At 44.5% G+C, this 17,798-nt stretch overlaps 1 protein-coding gene across 4 annotated transcripts in view; it reads right to left on the reverse strand.

Annotated features, from left to right (window-relative positions):
* Positions 1–3,121: 3,121 nt before the first annotated feature.
* dock10 (dedicator of cytokinesis 10) overlaps positions 3,122–17,798 on the reverse strand; it is a 57,098-nt gene continuing 42,421 nt past the window's right edge. For 3 of the 4 annotated variants that reach the window (XM_076141647.1, XM_076141624.1, XM_076141630.1), the window contains exons 34-56: positions 17,618–17,735; positions 17,338–17,459; positions 16,690–16,804; positions 16,328–16,394; positions 15,524–15,571; positions 12,125–12,244; positions 11,381–11,493; positions 11,144–11,259; positions 10,542–10,679; positions 10,201–10,383; positions 9,950–10,060; positions 9,625–9,840; positions 9,441–9,498; positions 8,713–8,814; positions 8,120–8,226; positions 7,835–7,957; positions 7,616–7,729; positions 6,064–6,210; positions 5,765–5,975; positions 5,484–5,674; positions 5,299–5,399; positions 4,864–5,002; positions 3,122–4,451 (exon numbers count right to left, since the gene is read on the reverse strand). In XM_076141647.1, the coding sequence (XP_075997762.1) occupies positions 4,404–4,451; positions 4,864–5,002; positions 5,299–5,399; positions 5,484–5,674; positions 5,765–5,975; positions 6,064–6,210; positions 7,616–7,729; positions 7,835–7,957; positions 8,120–8,226; positions 8,713–8,814; positions 9,441–9,498; positions 9,625–9,840; positions 9,950–10,060; positions 10,201–10,383; positions 10,542–10,679; positions 11,144–11,259; positions 11,381–11,493; positions 12,125–12,244; positions 15,524–15,571; positions 16,328–16,394; positions 16,690–16,804; positions 17,338–17,459; positions 17,618–17,735 (2,808 nt within the window). In that variant the 3' untranslated portion in view covers positions 3,122–4,403. Of the gene's footprint in view, positions 4,452–4,857; positions 5,003–5,298; positions 5,400–5,483; positions 5,675–5,764; positions 5,976–6,063; positions 6,211–7,615; positions 7,730–7,834; positions 7,958–8,119; positions 8,227–8,712; positions 8,815–9,440; positions 9,499–9,624; positions 9,841–9,949; positions 10,061–10,200; positions 10,384–10,541; positions 10,680–11,143; positions 11,260–11,380; positions 11,494–12,124; positions 12,245–15,523; positions 15,572–16,327; positions 16,395–16,689; positions 16,805–17,337; positions 17,460–17,617; positions 17,736–17,798 lie in introns of those variants that run through there. The other variant, XM_076141638.1, reaches the window with a different exon arrangement.

The following is a 17,798-nucleotide window of genomic DNA, read 5'->3' on the forward strand; positions in this document are numbered from 1 at the left end:
TCAGAAGAAGAAAGATGGAGAGAGATGCGGGCTGGTCCGTTTGCGATGTAAGATCACCAAATGTGCGGTTCTGTCTCTTGAATATGCATGTGGCTGCATAAAGGCAGAGGCCACAGGGGTCAGCCCTGCCATGACACAGTGTTAGAAAAAAACACATGAAATCAAAACGGGCGTTTGATAGATAATAAGACAAAGGGTCGCTGAAGAACATCAAATGACAGAGCGTGACACACAAAGGAGAAAATTACAGGTATTTACGCTCAATAAGACTTCAACAGAGGGGTTTGAATGGTCAGGTGGTCACAACCCGTCATGAATAAACCTGTATATCTGCAACATCGCAGGTCTGTGTGAGGCTGAGAGGACTGACATCACATTTAAGATGTCAAAACTAAAAACTGTAGGAATCTTAGAACCTCTTATGTCTTATTCAGTCCCATATATTTGGATTATATATTACATTACGGTCATTTAGCAGACGATTATACATATTATTATTATCAAACACAATGCTGCATAGAGCCCAACCGACCAGCAGGGACACTGGTTGTCAGAGACTTACAAAGAAAACAGCTGACACAGATAATGTGTATACATACAGTTTGGTTTCCTTGTAAGTGTAAGAGGAGGTAATTGATATAAATACTATGGGAAGATGACTGTTGAGGATTGGATTTGCAGCTGCATCTAATTGTTAATTAACGACTTAAGCCCAAGCAGGATCTTCTTCTTGAGGATTCTAGAGCAGAAATGTGTGCAATAAACACAATAATACTGGATGATTGCAGGTTTCCAACAAACTCAAAATTGATTGCAAATGAGCTGCAATCTTGTCTTAGAAGTTGAGGTTGAGCTGATGATCTTCTTTAAACTTGTACTTAAACATGAAAAACATAACCCAAAGCTGCTTATGCTGAGCGATTAAGCGTGCCTACACGATGAAGTACGCAGACATCGTCCCTACAGGGTAACAGCGTCTTGTTGTCTCTGACCTGGACTGAACGGTGCTGGCTCAGAGCAACCTGACCCCCACCAGAGTCGAGGCCACTGGGACAGAGACGGCACACACATAACGCCGCTGTGCCGGGGAGAGAAACCCAATCGGCCCCCGCTTTCTACTCCACTAAAGAAGAGAAGGAGGAGGGAGGTGAGAAAAAACGAGGAAGAGGAGACAAACACTGATGGGCTGCAAAGGAAGGAGTTGGGTGGAGGAAGAGGAGGATGAAACTCAATCTGCTACATGCTTCAGCTGTGTGGAAGGAACGGGACTATTAGAGATCAATGTCCTCTATGTTTGTCTTGTTAGACATCATCCAAGAAAGAAGCCATCACATTTGCTGTATCGATTGACCTAGTGGTGGCGCTTTAATAACAACTTTCATGTTTTGCCTTTCAACGTTTGTAGCATAAGTCATGGCCACGCCCTTTCTGTCCCAACTTGATTTTCCTAGAACTCTCTTACAATTCCAGGGCAATTGTCCCGGCAGAGAGAGAGAGACAGAGGGACAAAGGGACTGCGTAGTCTCCTGCCACAGCCTGCAAGTCCAAAGCCACTTAACCTGCATTTATGAGCGATGTCCCAACCCCAGGCTCAGCATCAATAAGTAAACAACCACTCTGCGGCGATCACTGCCATGGTCAGTAATTATACCCCACCATTGGAAAATACTGACACTGGATCCTGTGGCAAACTGCCGTTATTAAAAGAAACTCGTAGCTTCACTTTCAAAGACCACAAACCACTTGAGGTCCCAGCATAGAGCTCCTCTGGGTGCTACAACCCAACGATTTCACACAATAAGTCACACTTTTCATTATTCAACATGAAATGCCACACATTACTAAAAGAGACTTACTGTTTACTTACATTAATTGGATTTAGCAGAATGGCAAACATCCATCAATAGATTCTCCATACTGGCTTATACTGTTTCATCCGCTGGTCTTGAGGGAGGTCCAGTCCATTTCCATCTCTTACACTTGCTTTTTGAAGTCCTGCATGCATTAAGTCACAAAGGAAACGGCCCAAATTTCACACCCTTATAGTGAATCTAACAGCACATAACATGCATAGCATGCAAGTGAAAAAGAAAGAGGGAGGTCAACCATAAAACTGAAATTGAGTCCACTTCTGCTTCATTGTTAACAAAATGTACGAAATAGATATCAATACTTGGCATTGATAGACCATGAAGCAAAGGAAAAAGTTATTCTCTCTGTCTTCGTTTTGCCACAATGCGTTTTCTCATTACACATTTCCACTTCACACGTTTTCATCCATTGTGCAGGTAAACGGGCTCACAATTATGTGACATTAGCTGCTACAGGTCTCAGCACAGGGGAGGCAGTGGCTCAGTGGGTAGTGCTTCCGCTTGGGAACCGGAGGGTCGCCGGTTCGAGCCCCTGCCGAGGTGCCCCTGAGCAAGGCACTGAACCCTCAATTGCTCCCCCCTCTGCGAAGGGTGGTAATGTAATGTAATGTAAGTCGCTTTGGATAAAAGCGTCTGCCAAATGATCGTAATGTAATGTAATGTAAAGCACAGACAGGAAATGAGAAATAGTAGAGCACAGCTGTGGCCGAGGGTCTACTGGGTTCTACAAGGACGTTCCATCCTTTACGTCCGTGGCGAATGAAAAGGTAAAGACAATGTGGCAGCCTTCTAGTTGAAACGTGAAATTTGGAGTGGCGGTGAAGATGTTTGGGCTCCTAATGATGATGATGTTCCCAGGCCAGATGGGATACTGTATATCTTTCCTCCAGCGTATTCTAGGTTTGAGATCTTCTCCCGTGTGGATGAGGGGTCCGGATCAGATGACCGTGTCACTAAGGGTGTCACTAAGGGTGAACACGCTTAGATCAATGACCTCATTCTTTTGGTCACTACCCAGAGCTGATGGCCATAAGTAAGAGCTGGAGCGTAGATCGATTGATAAATTGTGAGCTTCGTCTTCTGGCTCGGATCTCTCTTCACCATGACACTTCGATACATCGTCCACCATCAGTGTAGAAGCCTGTGGACTTCACGCTTCGTCCAACCCTCAGTCCTGAACGAGAACACCAGATACTTGAACTGGAGATACAATCCACAAGTGTGGTAATAAGTATGATCGTCACTGTTGGACATTAACAAATTTTTATTTAAATGTTATACATAAAACTTTAGTTTTTGTTCTTTTTTTAATTCAGCTAAACAAATATTCATATATTGTATATTTTATAAAAAAAAAGAAACATTTCAAACATTTTAAATATTAATATTTCTTATTTACAATTCAAAACCGTACAGGAAATAATAACAATAACAATGCAGTTTCAATCATAAAAATGTTACAAAACATAATTGTTTTTTCCATTTGAAAATCTGCAAGCTGGGAGTTCCAGAATGTTAGCGAGAATACAAAGTAATGTGGAGCTGCACTACATTCAAACAGGAACCAGAGGTGCGTTCACCACATGGGACGCTTGGTTAGTTATAGCAAGACGTTAAATCCAAAGCTCTTCCGTTTCACATTAGTCATCTTACAGGACCTGTTCAGAGGGTTTATAGTACAACCAGAATCCACAAACATGTAAAAACTGTCATGAAAATGCAGCAGGAAGTTAAGATTCTACATTTGCTGAACGCACCTCGAGCTCAGTAAGGTCACTGTTCTCTAAAGGGACGGGGCCGTGTCTGTGTGTCAGTCAGTACGTTTACACGCACATTAAAAGCAGCCGCGAGTAAGACCATAAATAATCTTTATCCAAACATCACGTACGCACCATAATGCCACTGAAATCGGCATAAATCGGAGTTTTCCTAATCTGAGTAAAAGACCTAGAATTTGCGAATACAAATGGATTTGTTCAGGCATGTAAAGTCGCAATCCACCTCCACACACGTTTCCTCAACAGGAGGACCTGCCTCATACTGCGATTACTACAGACTTGAAGTATTGTAAACGGAGGACACATTGATTCCCTCCATGTAAACGGCTGAATCGCATTTTTGCCTTGATCGCAGTATATCTGAGTGCATGTAAACGTAGTGAGTGTAAGTGTGTGTGTGTGTGTGTGTGTGTTGGTGTGTATTTGTTTGTGTGTGTGTGTATGATGAAGAATCAGTTGGCAGGAGAGGGGATCCATCTGATTCACCGACCAAAACAACAGTCCGGGCAGCCTGGCCTCTACTGCAGACAGTCAACGTTCAACAACAGGACTACAAGCTAGCACAACCACAGTCTACACACTTCCTCCCTTCTTTTCTCTACACGTGCCATCGGTCACAGTCCATCCACCGGCCCACCGCTCCCTGCAGAGGGCGACAACTACAGTCAGAAACGAGCAAATGAGCCACCTCCAGGCCCAAAGAGGCGCCGCTCAGGGGAAAGTTAGGAGTTTCCTGTCAAGTCTGCATGGTCGCTCAGTAGGTGCTGTGCCGCTCTGTTCCTTGTTGTCTCGTGTGAAGAATCTGGACATGGACAAGAAGAACAAAGGTTGGAATATGTGCATTCAGATGGAAACGAGTGTGAGAAAGTGTGGCTTTGCGCTGAGACAGACAGGGATGTGGCTGGAAAAGTAAGGTGGGCCAACCAAGGAGCAAGGCAGCAGACGTAAGGAAAGATCACATGACATACCAGGCTTAGACAGAGCGGAGAGAGAGAGCTGCAAGAGACAGAGGGGCTACAGGTGGCTGTTTGGCAGCTGCGATCGGAGACAGATAAGAAGATAAGAGAAGCTGACACTCGTGGTTAATGAACAAAATGATGGACGCATGTTAGGAAAAGCTTAAGTAATTTTGCAAAACGATGGGCGTGAAAAAAGCAGCAGGGTGGCGATGGAATGGAGTGCGGCCACTCATGGACAGGTGTGTGTGGTCAGACCTGCTCGTTCATGATGCCAGACAGCTCGCTCAGCATGTCCTTGTAGTGAGCCCTCATCTCCTCCTGGTACTCCAGCTGGTCCTCCTTGATCAGACGCTCGTTGACGTCCAGAGCCTGACCGCAGGCTTCAGCAAACTGCCTGCAGGGGAGAAAAACACAACGCAGGTTACGCTCAGTGTGTTCACATGTAGGTAGATTTTCAAACACCACCACACTGAAATCCGTATCAATGTGAAATCCTCACAGTAACAATCAGGCATGTTAACATCGCAGTAAACAGTGAGCCACAGCAAAAAGCCTTTCCTCAACTAACATGTTTACCTTAATCCCATTAGAGACATATAATGGGAGTATGGTGTTCACATAAATGCACTGTTTATCATGCGGATAAGGTCGAAATCGGGAGAAAAATGCGGTTTTATTCTGAAATCTTACCTAAAGATCTCCTTCAGCAGCTTGACCTGGTTGTCTGGGTATTTCTTGGCATTCTTCTCCTCCAGAAAGGCCCGGGCGTAGGCCATGGGCCCGGCGTTCACCTTGAAGGAGAAGGACCGGGTGAGACAAAGCAAACGAAAGCACGAGCGAATGTGTGCGTCTGTGTGTCTGCACGTCGTCCGCACCTTGGCGCTGACACTGCCCTGCAGTTTCAGCTGCAGCCTTATCATGTCCACCTCCTCCATGTTGCAGAGCTGGTTGAGCTCGGAGACCTTGCGAGACATCTCGTCGATGGCGACCTCGATTGGGTTCATCTCCGTGGACTGCTGCTCCACCACCTGGATACGTTTCTTCAGGTAGGGGAAGCTGGAACTCGCTGAGGAGAGGAAAGTAAAGACGCACCAGGTCAGAATCAACGTCTGCACCTCTTTGAGTGATTTCTATGGTTACTATCTATGGTCCTCACTGGTCAGTATGGTTCTCCTCTTGCACTGCTCCTCCACATCTCCGTGTTTCTTCCCCGTCAGAGTGAACGGCGTCTCGAAAACAAAGCGGTTGATGTTGTGATGTCTCTCAAAATCTGTCCGTTTGTCTTGCTGCTCCTTCTCGTCAAAGAAGGGCAACACGTACGTCACTTGGACGTAGGCGAACTTGGGGTCCAGGTCTTTGGGATTCACCTGTTGTCAGAGCAATTTAACCAGGGAATTACTGTTTACGTCCTCAGTTTATATACAGCTGCCCTAATGCTCACCACTGGTCTGTTACCTTGTTGGAGTCCTGGATCATCTTGACGTTATCGGCTCCGAATTTATCCGAGTAGAGTTTGAGTAATCTCTGGGAGATTTCAGACAATCCAGTCAGCTTTGGTTCCTTATAGATGAACTCTTTGCTCTCCTCCTCCTCAAAGAAACCCTATCATAACACACACACACAAAAACACACACAATTATTGTTGAGTGTATGGTTGGTTTATGTGCAGTACAACAGTGTGCATTTTGCTGTCATAGCATGTGGAGTGCATGTCAATCTGGTGTTATAGTGCCCCCTAGTGGTTTCTCAGGTCACAGGTTATACAGCGTAAAGACCACAACACGCCACACTCCTCCTTTTTGTTAGAACAAATCGGCACAGTTAGGGGTTCACATGTTATGCCGTGAATGGGAGAGTTTAGATGTCATTTTCAAAGCATCACTGGAGTGAAAGGTCAAAGGTGAATGAGGGACGTTGGATAAATGGTCTTCCTGTCTGCTATGGCTTCACACCAGCTCTGCCAAATGGACTGTTTGTTATAAATAATACATACTGTGCCAATGTTTAGGTAAAAAAGGGAGAGAAATGGACCACAGCAAGCTTGAGGCAAACCCGTCACAGGGCAGGAGCAGCAGAGGTTAATTGTGGCAGAGGAAGAAGGAGAGGTAAAAGAGGTTAGAAGAGAGGAACAGGAGAGAAAAGGAAGTCAGATGAAAACTTACCGCAATCTTGATATAGAAAATTAAAAGAGAAGAAAAGAGAAATTAAAGACACCGATTCAGTGAGAATTCCTTCATCTCCTCCTCCTGGTCCTCACTGCCTTACAGCTACTTCCTTTTCTGCAGAGCTCTTATTTTTGTGTATTTTTTTTGTGTTTGGAAATGCCTTGAAAGATACGGTCAAAAAACTCCCAGCTATTTTTTAAATACTTCCAATTAAACCTAAACAAGTGACCTTTATACCTATTACTAGAAATGCAATGCACTGTGATTGCAAACTCTGTGCAAAATTTTGACGAATGCTTAACAAGTGCCTTAAATGTTTGAATTGTTTCTGTACCGGAAAATATGAAGTGCATGAAAGTATGAAGGCCTGAAGGAAATTTGAGGGTATTTTAACAGGGAATGGCTTTAAAAAAACCTATCAAATTGGAAACATTTTAAACTGGTACTTTCTAAAAACCCATGAAATATGTGAAAATGCTGAAGACCCTGAAAGAATGAAGCCTGTAGGCCTGAGAAATACAGTATGTGAATGGTTTCTGTACCTGAAAGAATGAAGAAGTTACAAGCAGTTTGAGTGACGGCTAAAGCTCAAATCCTTTGAAGCTGCCGATTGTTTATAAAGAACAGGTGTAGCCAATTACGCAAAGACACAGAGCTGAATCAGTCTGAAGGCAGAAGATGCCTGAACACCGCATGTAGAACAACTGGCTCTCACGCAAAAACTGTAACTGCAGCATGACATCAATCATGTAACACAACTTATAATGAATGCTATTCCCATGCAGTATCAACAGGTCAGATGTGTGTGTGTGTGTGTGTAACTGTTATCTTCAATAACTCACCTGTCCATAGAAGGCCACGCGGTAGTAGCGACCAAAGAGACGCTTTTCTGAGTTCACCACCTCGGTCACCTTTAAGTAGGAGCGATGGATGTCATAGTACAGCTCCGACAGCCTCTGTGGGTCGGACAAACACACAGGCAATTAGGATAAATTATGACGAGGCAGTGACAGTGGCAAAAGTTCTCCTTCCTAAATAAATGGTAAAAAGGCAACATTTACCTTGAAGTCCCGCCTCTTCTCAAAGACGGCAATCACAGGTTTGTTAATGTCGGCGATGAGCTCGTGTCTCTCCGATTTCCACAGGTAGTCCACACACAGCTCCAGCTGCTCCACCAGAGTGTCCTACACAGCACAGGGAGATCAGCAAGTACATCAAAGACATTTCTGCCACATAAACGCTGATGCTCGGCCGGAGAAAAGGTTTCAGGTCTGGAAAGAAGGAATTGTGACATTGCAGGCTAGAATTTGACATGGATGTGATTGATCAATTATTACCTCACATACCTCAGTATAAGATGTGTCTTGTGTCCCTGTGTCTTCCTTCATGGCACCTTCCTCCTTGACGTTGGGGCTAATGCACATAAATGCAGCCCAGCCCATGGAGAACGACGCTGAGGTTACAGAAAAGGTGACATCAGGTTAGCAAGTTACTCAAACAATGTACAGCTTTGTTCTTCGGGCCAAAGTGCAGACAGCTCCCTGCAGTGGTGGGAGAGGGCATCTGACGCAAACATCTTTGTATTCAAAAGGATAAACTTTATTTGTTTGTAGTCAAGCATTCAAGAGGACTCTTTAGATGTTTTGCGAACAAAAGTAGGAATGTATACTGTACATCAAACACAGTGACAATCCACATCATCCCGTGAGAACTGAGTGTTGTCTCGACTCTTAGATCGACTATTGTGTGCATGTAAAGGTAGCTGCTAATAACCTGACACAGCCTCAGATCGGAACAGTAAAACATGGGATAGAAAACATTATTGTTTGGACAGCTGAGGTTTGAAGAGGCACCCTGATAGCTCGGTGCCCCCGCTACCCCCGCCCAGTCCACTCCGACTCCCCCAACTTCCCAGAAGCCCCCAGGCGCACACACTCACTGTCTTGATCTCGGGAGGAAGTTAGTAATGCGCTACAGTTAAAGACAGGGCTTTCCTCAGGGGACACACTGGACATCCTGGCCTTGTCTGCTCTCCAGTAGCCTGTTTGGTAAGGGAGGGGGGGGGAGGAGGAGGAGGTTTACACATAATAAGTCCACTTGCTGTTGCCTTTTTTAGTGAAGGAGAAGAGCGCGGACAGGCTCACCAAACAGCCCGAGCTGGCATGCTATGCAAGCTGTGTGGACGTTGTGTATGTGCATGATTAAGGAGCGCTGGACACATGCAAAGGTGTAGTAAGAGACGCACACAGTGGTTGGTGATGGATCATGCACACCAGAGACAGAAGATCATGCAGAAAAGCAAATTCGTTCATGAAGATGACAGATGGATCTACTGTTGTAAGGCCGTGTTCATTCCCCATGGATTCCAACCTCCACCCTTCAAAGGCATGCACACACACGTGATCTGTGTGGCACACACTCACGTTATCACAATGTGCTCACATTTCAGGCATATGCTTTATGTAAATGTCCCAGGATGAGCGACTGATGGCTGAAAGTTTGTCCTGAGGTGAAACCATGTTAGTTGAAAGAGAGGTTGGCTGATGAGAAGTTCTGCAAAGATGCACACACTTAACACACACAAAGGCACAGGCATTTGCTTGCACACACACAAAGTATGCAAACAAGCAGTGTGCAAAGTCACAACAGCATCATGCAAGGACTAACCTCTCCTCTTCAGCGATTCAGCAATCAGTGCTGAGATGTGGATGTAGCACATGGCAGCCTGAGGGGAGACGATCACAAACCAATCAAATCTGATCAATATGTTATGCTAAAAGCCACTTTAGACACTTTGTAAACCTATCCCTGAACGATAGTAAGATCACATTATGTGTCCAGCATGTCTAACCTCTGACAGGTCTCCGTTGCGGACGTGGACCTTCGCCATGCTCTCCAGCCAGGTGCGTCGCAGCTCGGGGGTGCTGGCGTAGGAGTTGGCCAGGCTGTACTGCAGATCCACCAGCATCTCTGGATCCTTCTCATGCTCCTTCATCTGAGCTGTGGCCATCAGCACCGTCCGGATCCGCTTCGTCAGATCCTTTACCTCTGCCGGGAACGGAGTGTTCTACAGAAATATTTTGATGTCTCACTTTAATTAGCATCTTAAGAATGTGTAAACGAAGAAGAAGATTCGAAGAAAATTACAAGAAATGGCCAGATTTCTTCCTTTTTACCTTGAGAGGTGCATCTCCGTTGGCAAAGTTATTGATGATGGCCAGGGACTGCTGAAACCGTGAGCCTCCGATGCCAGCATCTGCAATCAGCTGGCTCACTGCCTTGATAACCTAAATACAACAATACAGTAAATGGTCAATTAACATGTTCACTATTCCAACATCACTCTGTATGTGCAGCTCTGTATGTACCACATTTCATTTACAGGTACAGTATCTCTATCGTCACATCAATGTTTGGTCTCATTGACCTGCAAGTGTGAGCGGACGATGGATTTCCCCTTGGTGTACTCAAAGTTCTTCCTCATGAAGAAGTAGAGGAGTGCAGCGGCCTCGGTCTGCGTGGAGCTGGAGCGATGGTTACAGCACTTGAGGATCTCGTGGCACAGACAGCCGCACAGGTCTGCTTTACCCTGGAAGAACGCATAGGGAAACTGCAAAGACAGGAGAAGGACGCACGCATTAGAGGGACATCTGGGACGCAGTAAACAGACCTACAGGCCTCTGAGCTTTCTGCTGTGAATGAGGGGTGTGTGCCAGGTGTGTATGTGATTGTGATGTCCATGCGTGTATATGTTTTGATGTAGAGGACCTTTTGCACAAAGAGCCTGAGAGCAGCGAACACGTGTCGCAGAGTGATGGTTGACTGATTAATCTGAAAGAACAGCAAGTAGGTGTCCAGCACGTTCTTCATCAACACATTCTGTCCCTCATCCAACAACAACTGCTTCTGTGGGCAGGAAGGAGAAAGAAATAATCAGTCTGTAAATATATACATTTGCAATATTTTAAGGATGGAATTTAAAATGCAGAACTCCCTCTAACCACTAGAGGGCAGTAGAGTATAACTGACCTGGTAATGAGGTTGTGCAACATTATGAGCTGTGAGCGTGATTTATACTGTGCAGCATATCACACCAAAACCCACAATGCTGCAAATATCCTTTGTAATGATGTGTATGTGTGCAGTATATACTATGTATACGTATCATAGGCACAAACAGACTGCGCTCAAACAGCTGATACATACAATATACAGGGCTGTCACAATTAATCATGTTGCTCATCGAAAAATGGAGATTACTCTACTCATTACTGATTCATTGAGTTGTCAGTTAATATTGGCAGCCCTGGCAGCAGAGTTTGTGTATGTGTGTGTGTGTGTGCGTTGGCAGCTGTAGCAGTGCCACATACCTTGTGATGATGAACAAAGAGCTCAAGTACGTCCAGCACAGTTAGCGCCACCTCAGTGGACAAATTAGCTTCAATATCATTAGGACTCAGTGTGTCCCCCTCCTGGACAGTCCCATCTGGAAACAGCAGCAGAATACAATTTTAATACCTGTAAACTATTGTACGTTTACATCGTCCAGGGTGTGTGTGTGTGTGTGTGTGTGTGTGTGTGTGTGTGTGTGTGTGTGTGTGTGTTACCTGTCTCCATCATCTGCAGCAGCTTGGGGTTAGTGAGGGCGTTCTTGCCCCTGATGATGGGCATGGTTTGGGAGCGTGCATGTCGGTGGCCCTCACCCCCAGATGTTGCCATCCTGGAAGGCAACAGCAGGGGTCAGCAGGGGTCAAATTACTAAATGCTTCACTTAATATACGCTAATCAAAAACAAATGTTCTCGTCTATAGAATAAACCCTCACACTTGTTTAGGAACTAAAATGAAGCAAAGCCTAAGCTTTGTGAATGTGAGTCATTCAGTAAAAGTTAACACAATCCATGTCACACAGACCTGCTGTTATCAGGAGACCATTACGTTATGGAAGTACACAACAAATCACACAAAACACCACTGGTATGAAGAGGGGCATGCTGGGAATACAGTTACAGTGTATAACATGAAAACACACAAAGGCCACATCGATGATGAATAATACAGAAAAATAATGTGTTTATGTGTTTCAAATATTTACATCTTCAGCCATGGTCGGAGTCCGTTTACCTTCAATCACTGGATTTCCAATTCTGACACAAAAATGGTTTCAAAATTGTATTTTGGCAGCAACAGTTCATCAAATGATCTTTTGCAATTTTTTGTTTCAGAGTAGAAATCCAGTGAACAGAAGGCACACGGACCAATCAGAGACACTGGTGTTAAGGACATTGAATTTCGTAACCATTGGAGACTCAGTGTCAGCTTAGCTCTGAGGCGCTGTAGGAGGTTCTTTACCATTGTGGAAGGAGGCTTGAGGGTTGAGAGGACTGGGAGGGGTGGGGGTGCTGGTTAGAGCCCTTCAGGGTGCCATTGGCCTGGGTGGACTGGGCCAGCTTTACAGCCGCTGCCAGCTTCCTGTTCATGAGCCAATCACATCACAGCTGACGTTAGTTTGTTTAGTTAAGACCATCCTTGTTTTAGTGTCGCTGTCATGAGTCAGGTAGCTTAACTTTGCGGGCCAGGCTAATAGTTGCTTGAGCATGGCGCGATCGATAAATATCGACCCTACACATGTTAATACTTAGCATTACGATACTATTTCTGCCCGTCTCTGACCTTGTTACATATTTATAGCAACCAGGCCACATTGTATTCCAATATGTTAGAAGGACGCGCTGGAAGCAGATAGGACTTGACCTTGTTTAGAGTCACAAAACAACAAAGGGATCAGAGGAGCAAATTCACAGGCACATGGGAAGGTTAATGCTCGAGAAGTGTTGTTTTGAAAAAAATGTCCCATTAGTATGATAGTGCATTAATGTTGGTAAAGGGTTAACGAGTGAAGAGCAGAGGGTTGATGTCAGCATCAACGTAAAACATTGGACTGCATGGGAAATAAAGCGATACTCTGGAGATTTTACAACATCTTATGATTTTCAGCCAATTTACGTCAGACATAGTTTTTTTGTAAAAGTTAGAGCATTCTTGGCGATATTTTGCCTCACTTTGCAGGTGCGTTGGCCATTGAGTGGACCTCATGTTAGCTTGTGCTATTAAACAGCACAAAGATAGAGTTGTCATGAAGGCAACAATAAAAGCTAAAAGTAACTTCTCTCAGCTGCTTGACGTTACGGGGCAGTGGGAGGTTACTGTACAATAAAAATAAAAATGGTTTCAGGGTCAAATGTCACAGGGGAACACTTTCTGTGAACATGTTAGAACCTGACTAAACAGAAACTGCCCTAGGGCCGCTTTTAAAGGTTTTTCCACATGTTCCATGGATCGCATTCTGAGCTTCTTTGCGGGTCCTTTCTACAGCAAATACATATGAAATATATATATATCGCCAAAATACTCCCAACTTGCTAAAAAACAATGTCAATGACCTTGTTGGGGCCTGAACATTGAATTCACCAAAATATCATTTTAAGGTGTTGAGATGTGATGAAGCCAAATGACAGACACGCTTCAGCACATATCAACGAGATCTCAACAGAAAGACATGCAGCAAATCATATTCTAACGCACAGAAAACTGAAACTCATGCCAAACTTAATCTATATCTAGTAAAATATGCCTTTAACATAACTATCAACGCACATCAATCAAACAATCAAACAGAGAAGGTCCACATGCAACATCCAGGTGGGGCTGGTTCATGTTCAGGTTAAGAGATCAAACGAAAACAACATGCAGCACGTAAAGAAACACGGCCCGTATGAATCATTCATGTGACAAAGTGATAATTGATTAACTGTACATCGCTTCATGCAGTACAGGAGGAGAGAACAGGATGACGCATGCACTGCTGGGACGACTACAACCACAAGGTCCAATGCAGAGAGACCACCGCCATTTACTGCCGCTCGTCTGTCAGTCACAGCTGTGGATAATGTACAGTGTGTATTTGTGTGTGCCTCACATATCTGCATTTATATCTAAACCGATTCAAAAATATGGGATAACTTAAGAACAATGAGCCTCCCTGAACAAACGCAAACAGAAACAGGATGTGAGAGGAATGTCTGGGATTAAACTGAGGACCTCTTCCAGTCAGAGAATGGGTTTTTCCTTTGTTTACGTCCCCCTGGATATTGAGACTTTCACTGTGCAGATTGATGCATATGTGAAATCTGAGCTGGTGACATTCCCCATGTGTAAGATCACAATTCAGCGAAAGCCAATTGTGGTTATGGCCCGGAATAAAAGGAAGTTATAAGCATTATTGTACTAAGTTTATTAAAAACATTCCATAGGGCTGGCCCAGCTGTTTAGTATTGGAATTATCATTTGTTGCGTTAAAAGTACAAAATGACTATATGGGCAAAAATGATGAAGAAGTAATAGATATTGTGTCAATTACCCATAGTTAATGTATAACTTCAAAGTTCTGTATCACTCTAAACATTGTAGATCATCCTTTTTCTTCACACAGCAGAGACACATGCACTTGCTTTTCCTTGAGTCTGCCTGCCTCCAGGGCAGCAGAACTAATGTGTTGGAAACGGCACGCGATTGGCTACAATGCCCAGACGACAATGTGTTTGCTCACCCATTGCTACTCAGAGACAAATAAAGTTAAACAGAGCCTATTGAGTTGGAAGCTTTGTGTGTAAAATCTAATACAACACAGAAAAACATGAGTACTGCATTGAGGAGGCTTTATGATTATCACTGATGAATCTAACAGCAAATGCTCGGATCCTTGAGATGGTCCTCAGGCCCGGGCGGACACTCAACCCAAATATCCGTCAGAGTACTTTCACATGCTGTGAAATGTCTGTAGGGGATCTGTCATGATTGACTTGTCTGAGAAGTTGGCTGCCTCTCTGCCTCGCTCGCTGGCTGACTACACGCTGCTTTTGTAAGTGATTCCTCCCTAACTTCAGTGGGTGCTCGCCCTGATTCAGCCAGGCATCAAAGAGCGAGTGAGCAGACATGCTGAGACAGACGACTGCGAATCCCCCGGTGGGCTCGATAACACAGACGAATGCTAAGAAGCTCGCGGGCCTCAGACGGGCTTCAGTAACGTCTGAGAGGGAGCAAGCTCGGCTTCAAGCGATCTTTACTCTGTTATTGCTATCGCGCACAGTGCAGCAGTGTGTTCTCCCGGCCCTTTTGTTGGCTTACATCTCAGCATCTTACTGCTGAAAGGAAAAAGAGAGCTAATTTAATTAGCTGAGAGGAACCAGAAGATAGAGGAGCGTAGTGAGTGCCAATAGATCAGCGCTACACACACACACACAGCTACACACACATAACAATCCCCCTGTTCTATTCTTGCCAACGACAACAGTACAATATCCAGCAGTGCTTTGCTCTATAGATCCAGCAGTTTCACCTCCCCCCGCCCATTTCTCCTCTTTTCTTCCCTCTCTTCCCCTCTTGAAGCTCAGCGTCGGGTGTGCACAGGCATACAGAGCACATATTAGTATTTCTGCTCCACTGTACGAGCTTCATTTATTTCTGTGTGTGTGTTTGTGGCGATGGCAACGTGTGTGTGTGTGTGTGTGTGTGTGTGGGTGTGCATTCATGTGTGCATATATGATTGTATGAATTATGGATAAGTGTGTGGGGGTGTTACAACCTTGGCCGATAGTCTGTGTATGGGGTTAATAGGATGTCTCCCTCCCTACAGCGTTATGATAAGTGTGTACCAATGAGCCCCCATCAGCGTGGGGGGGAAACACTCACCTGGCTATGTGGCGTTTACCCAGGAACCTGAAGTGCTGAAGACACAGCCTAGGGGAAGAGGAAACGCCACATTACCTTCCATCAGGCTTTACATTTGCTTATGTGGTATCAAAGAAACAAATTATTGCGACAGTGTATGAATTAGATTAGTCATTTAAAGCTTCCACTGAGAAACATTGTGCTAGCCGAGCAACAGCGCTGCTACGTAACACGTTGGCAGCAGAGAAGAACCTACTAGCTGGCTACAAATAAGGTGATTAAGAGTTAAAGACAAACTGCACACTTTATTATGAATTGCGACATAAGGAAAGGTGACGTTGATGTCTTCTTGTCTAGTAACGACAAAAAGGCAATACTAGTTTGCAGCTAGTTAAGAATGCTGGCAGCACTTAGCGGAGTGATAGAAAGTAGCTCTTGGCAGCGAAAACTGAGCGCTTCGAATAACGTTTAAAGTTCAGGGGTCAAAATCAAGAAAATAACTGCGGAATTGTGCATTACAGAAAGTCGTATAATGTAATAAAATTTCGCAGTAAAAGCACTGTTGAGATGCTGACATAAACAGGAAACAGATGATTTGCTGTAGTGCTCAGTGGCAGGGGAGCGCTCACTGCACTCTGCCGCTTTCTTCTCTTTCTCTGCTTCTTTCTTCTCTTTTACTCTATCCTTCTTGCTGTGTCACTTCTTTCATCTCCTCCCTTATGGTCTAATTCCCCTTTCCCTCCGTCAGTCTCACTCTCTGTCAGCAGTATCAGCCTGAAAGGCACAGCGGCGGTACTCTGTGATGAAGAATGAAAGCTTACTTACTCCAGGATGTTGAAGAAGTCTGAAATCTCCTGGTGAATGGCTCTGTGCCAATATGACACCAGCACATCTGGAAACAGACACCAAGAGACGTTTTACACAATAGGACAGATTTCTGTTCTGCTTTAGAGCCAAAAGACCTCGGTCAAAACAATAGTGAGTGCAAAAAGGGGTCAGGGTTTTGTCAAAACCCCCTCGTCCTATTTTAAAGTTCTGTACATGGGAAACCCCACCAAGCACAGTGAAACCAAACCATCGATAGCATTTGACCAGAGTCTGGATGGCGCAGGATCGATTTTTACCTGTATGTGCCATTTGATTTTGGTCGTGTCTTTCACTCAGATGTGATTTGGGTTGGGCCTTACCTTCAGATATGGTTTTCATGATGTGCAGGAAGCACATGAGCAGGCTGCGGGTCTCTGCCTGGTCCAGCTTGTCACAGCGAGAACCGTAGCCGATCAGGGACTGAGGCCGAGCGAACTGCAGACGTCCACACAGAAATACAGTCACAGGTCTGTTTAGCTTGTGTTCATGTAATGTAATAAACACCATTTATTATCTTCACTCTAGGCAAAAAAACAATTATTATTTTATTACATATAATTATTAAATTATTTTTATTCACCAAAGACAGTATGTAGTAAATTAATCAAGCTTGTATGTAATTTCTGTCCTATTATTATCTATCTTTTATTCTATTTTATTTTCAATTATTTCTCCTGACTTTTATCAATGCTTGTTGTTATTCCCTATTTTAATGGCCGATTGGTGACAATTGATTGATTACCAAAAGATAATGGTCTCTTGTTTTTTTCCAAATTGCCAGACTTAAGCATGAATTATTCAACAATGAAAATATTCCAGATGCTTATGCCTGATTTGATATGAACCAAGATGGTTTAACATATGGATCAGAACACATGAAGAGACATGAAATATTGTCAGACCACATGGGACGTGTCACAACACAGAGGGTGGTGCTGTTGGGCTTCCCTTGACTTTTCCTTTCTCACCTTCTCACATCCATCCATCTTCTCACTGTTCCTGTCACTGTTGCTAGGGTTGGAGTCCACACTGATCAGAGAACCCCGCGAGTCCGCCTGGTTACCCGTGGCAACTGCCAAAGATGAGAAGGCTGGTGGAGGGGGGAGACGCAAGAGCATCATTATCTTCATTCACACCTTTTATGTAGACCCTAGAAATAGACAGCTATGCGCATGTGCGCGTGCGTGTACACACACACACACACACACACACACACACACACACACACACACACACACAATCCACTACCTGTGATGGAGTTGAGTACTTCTTTTGAAAAGGAGGCATCCACAGAGTTTCCATGGCGAATAACTGGAGTCACCCCTCCAGCTACTACCCCGCCTACGCTAAGGTCATCCCGAGAGCCCTGCCGCGGTTGCAAAAGAAGACAAAGGTCATTTACAGATCTTTCGGGGGTGGGAGCTATGGC

This window comes from Genypterus blacodes, unplaced genomic scaffold (assembly GCF_046128005.1).
Source record: "Genypterus blacodes isolate CSIRO-AG114 ecotype Tasmania unplaced genomic scaffold, CSIRO-AGI_Gbla_v1 ptg000003l_1, whole genome shotgun sequence".
In the NCBI taxonomy this organism is placed as follows: Eukaryota; Metazoa; Chordata; class Actinopteri; order Ophidiiformes; family Ophidiidae; genus Genypterus; species Genypterus blacodes.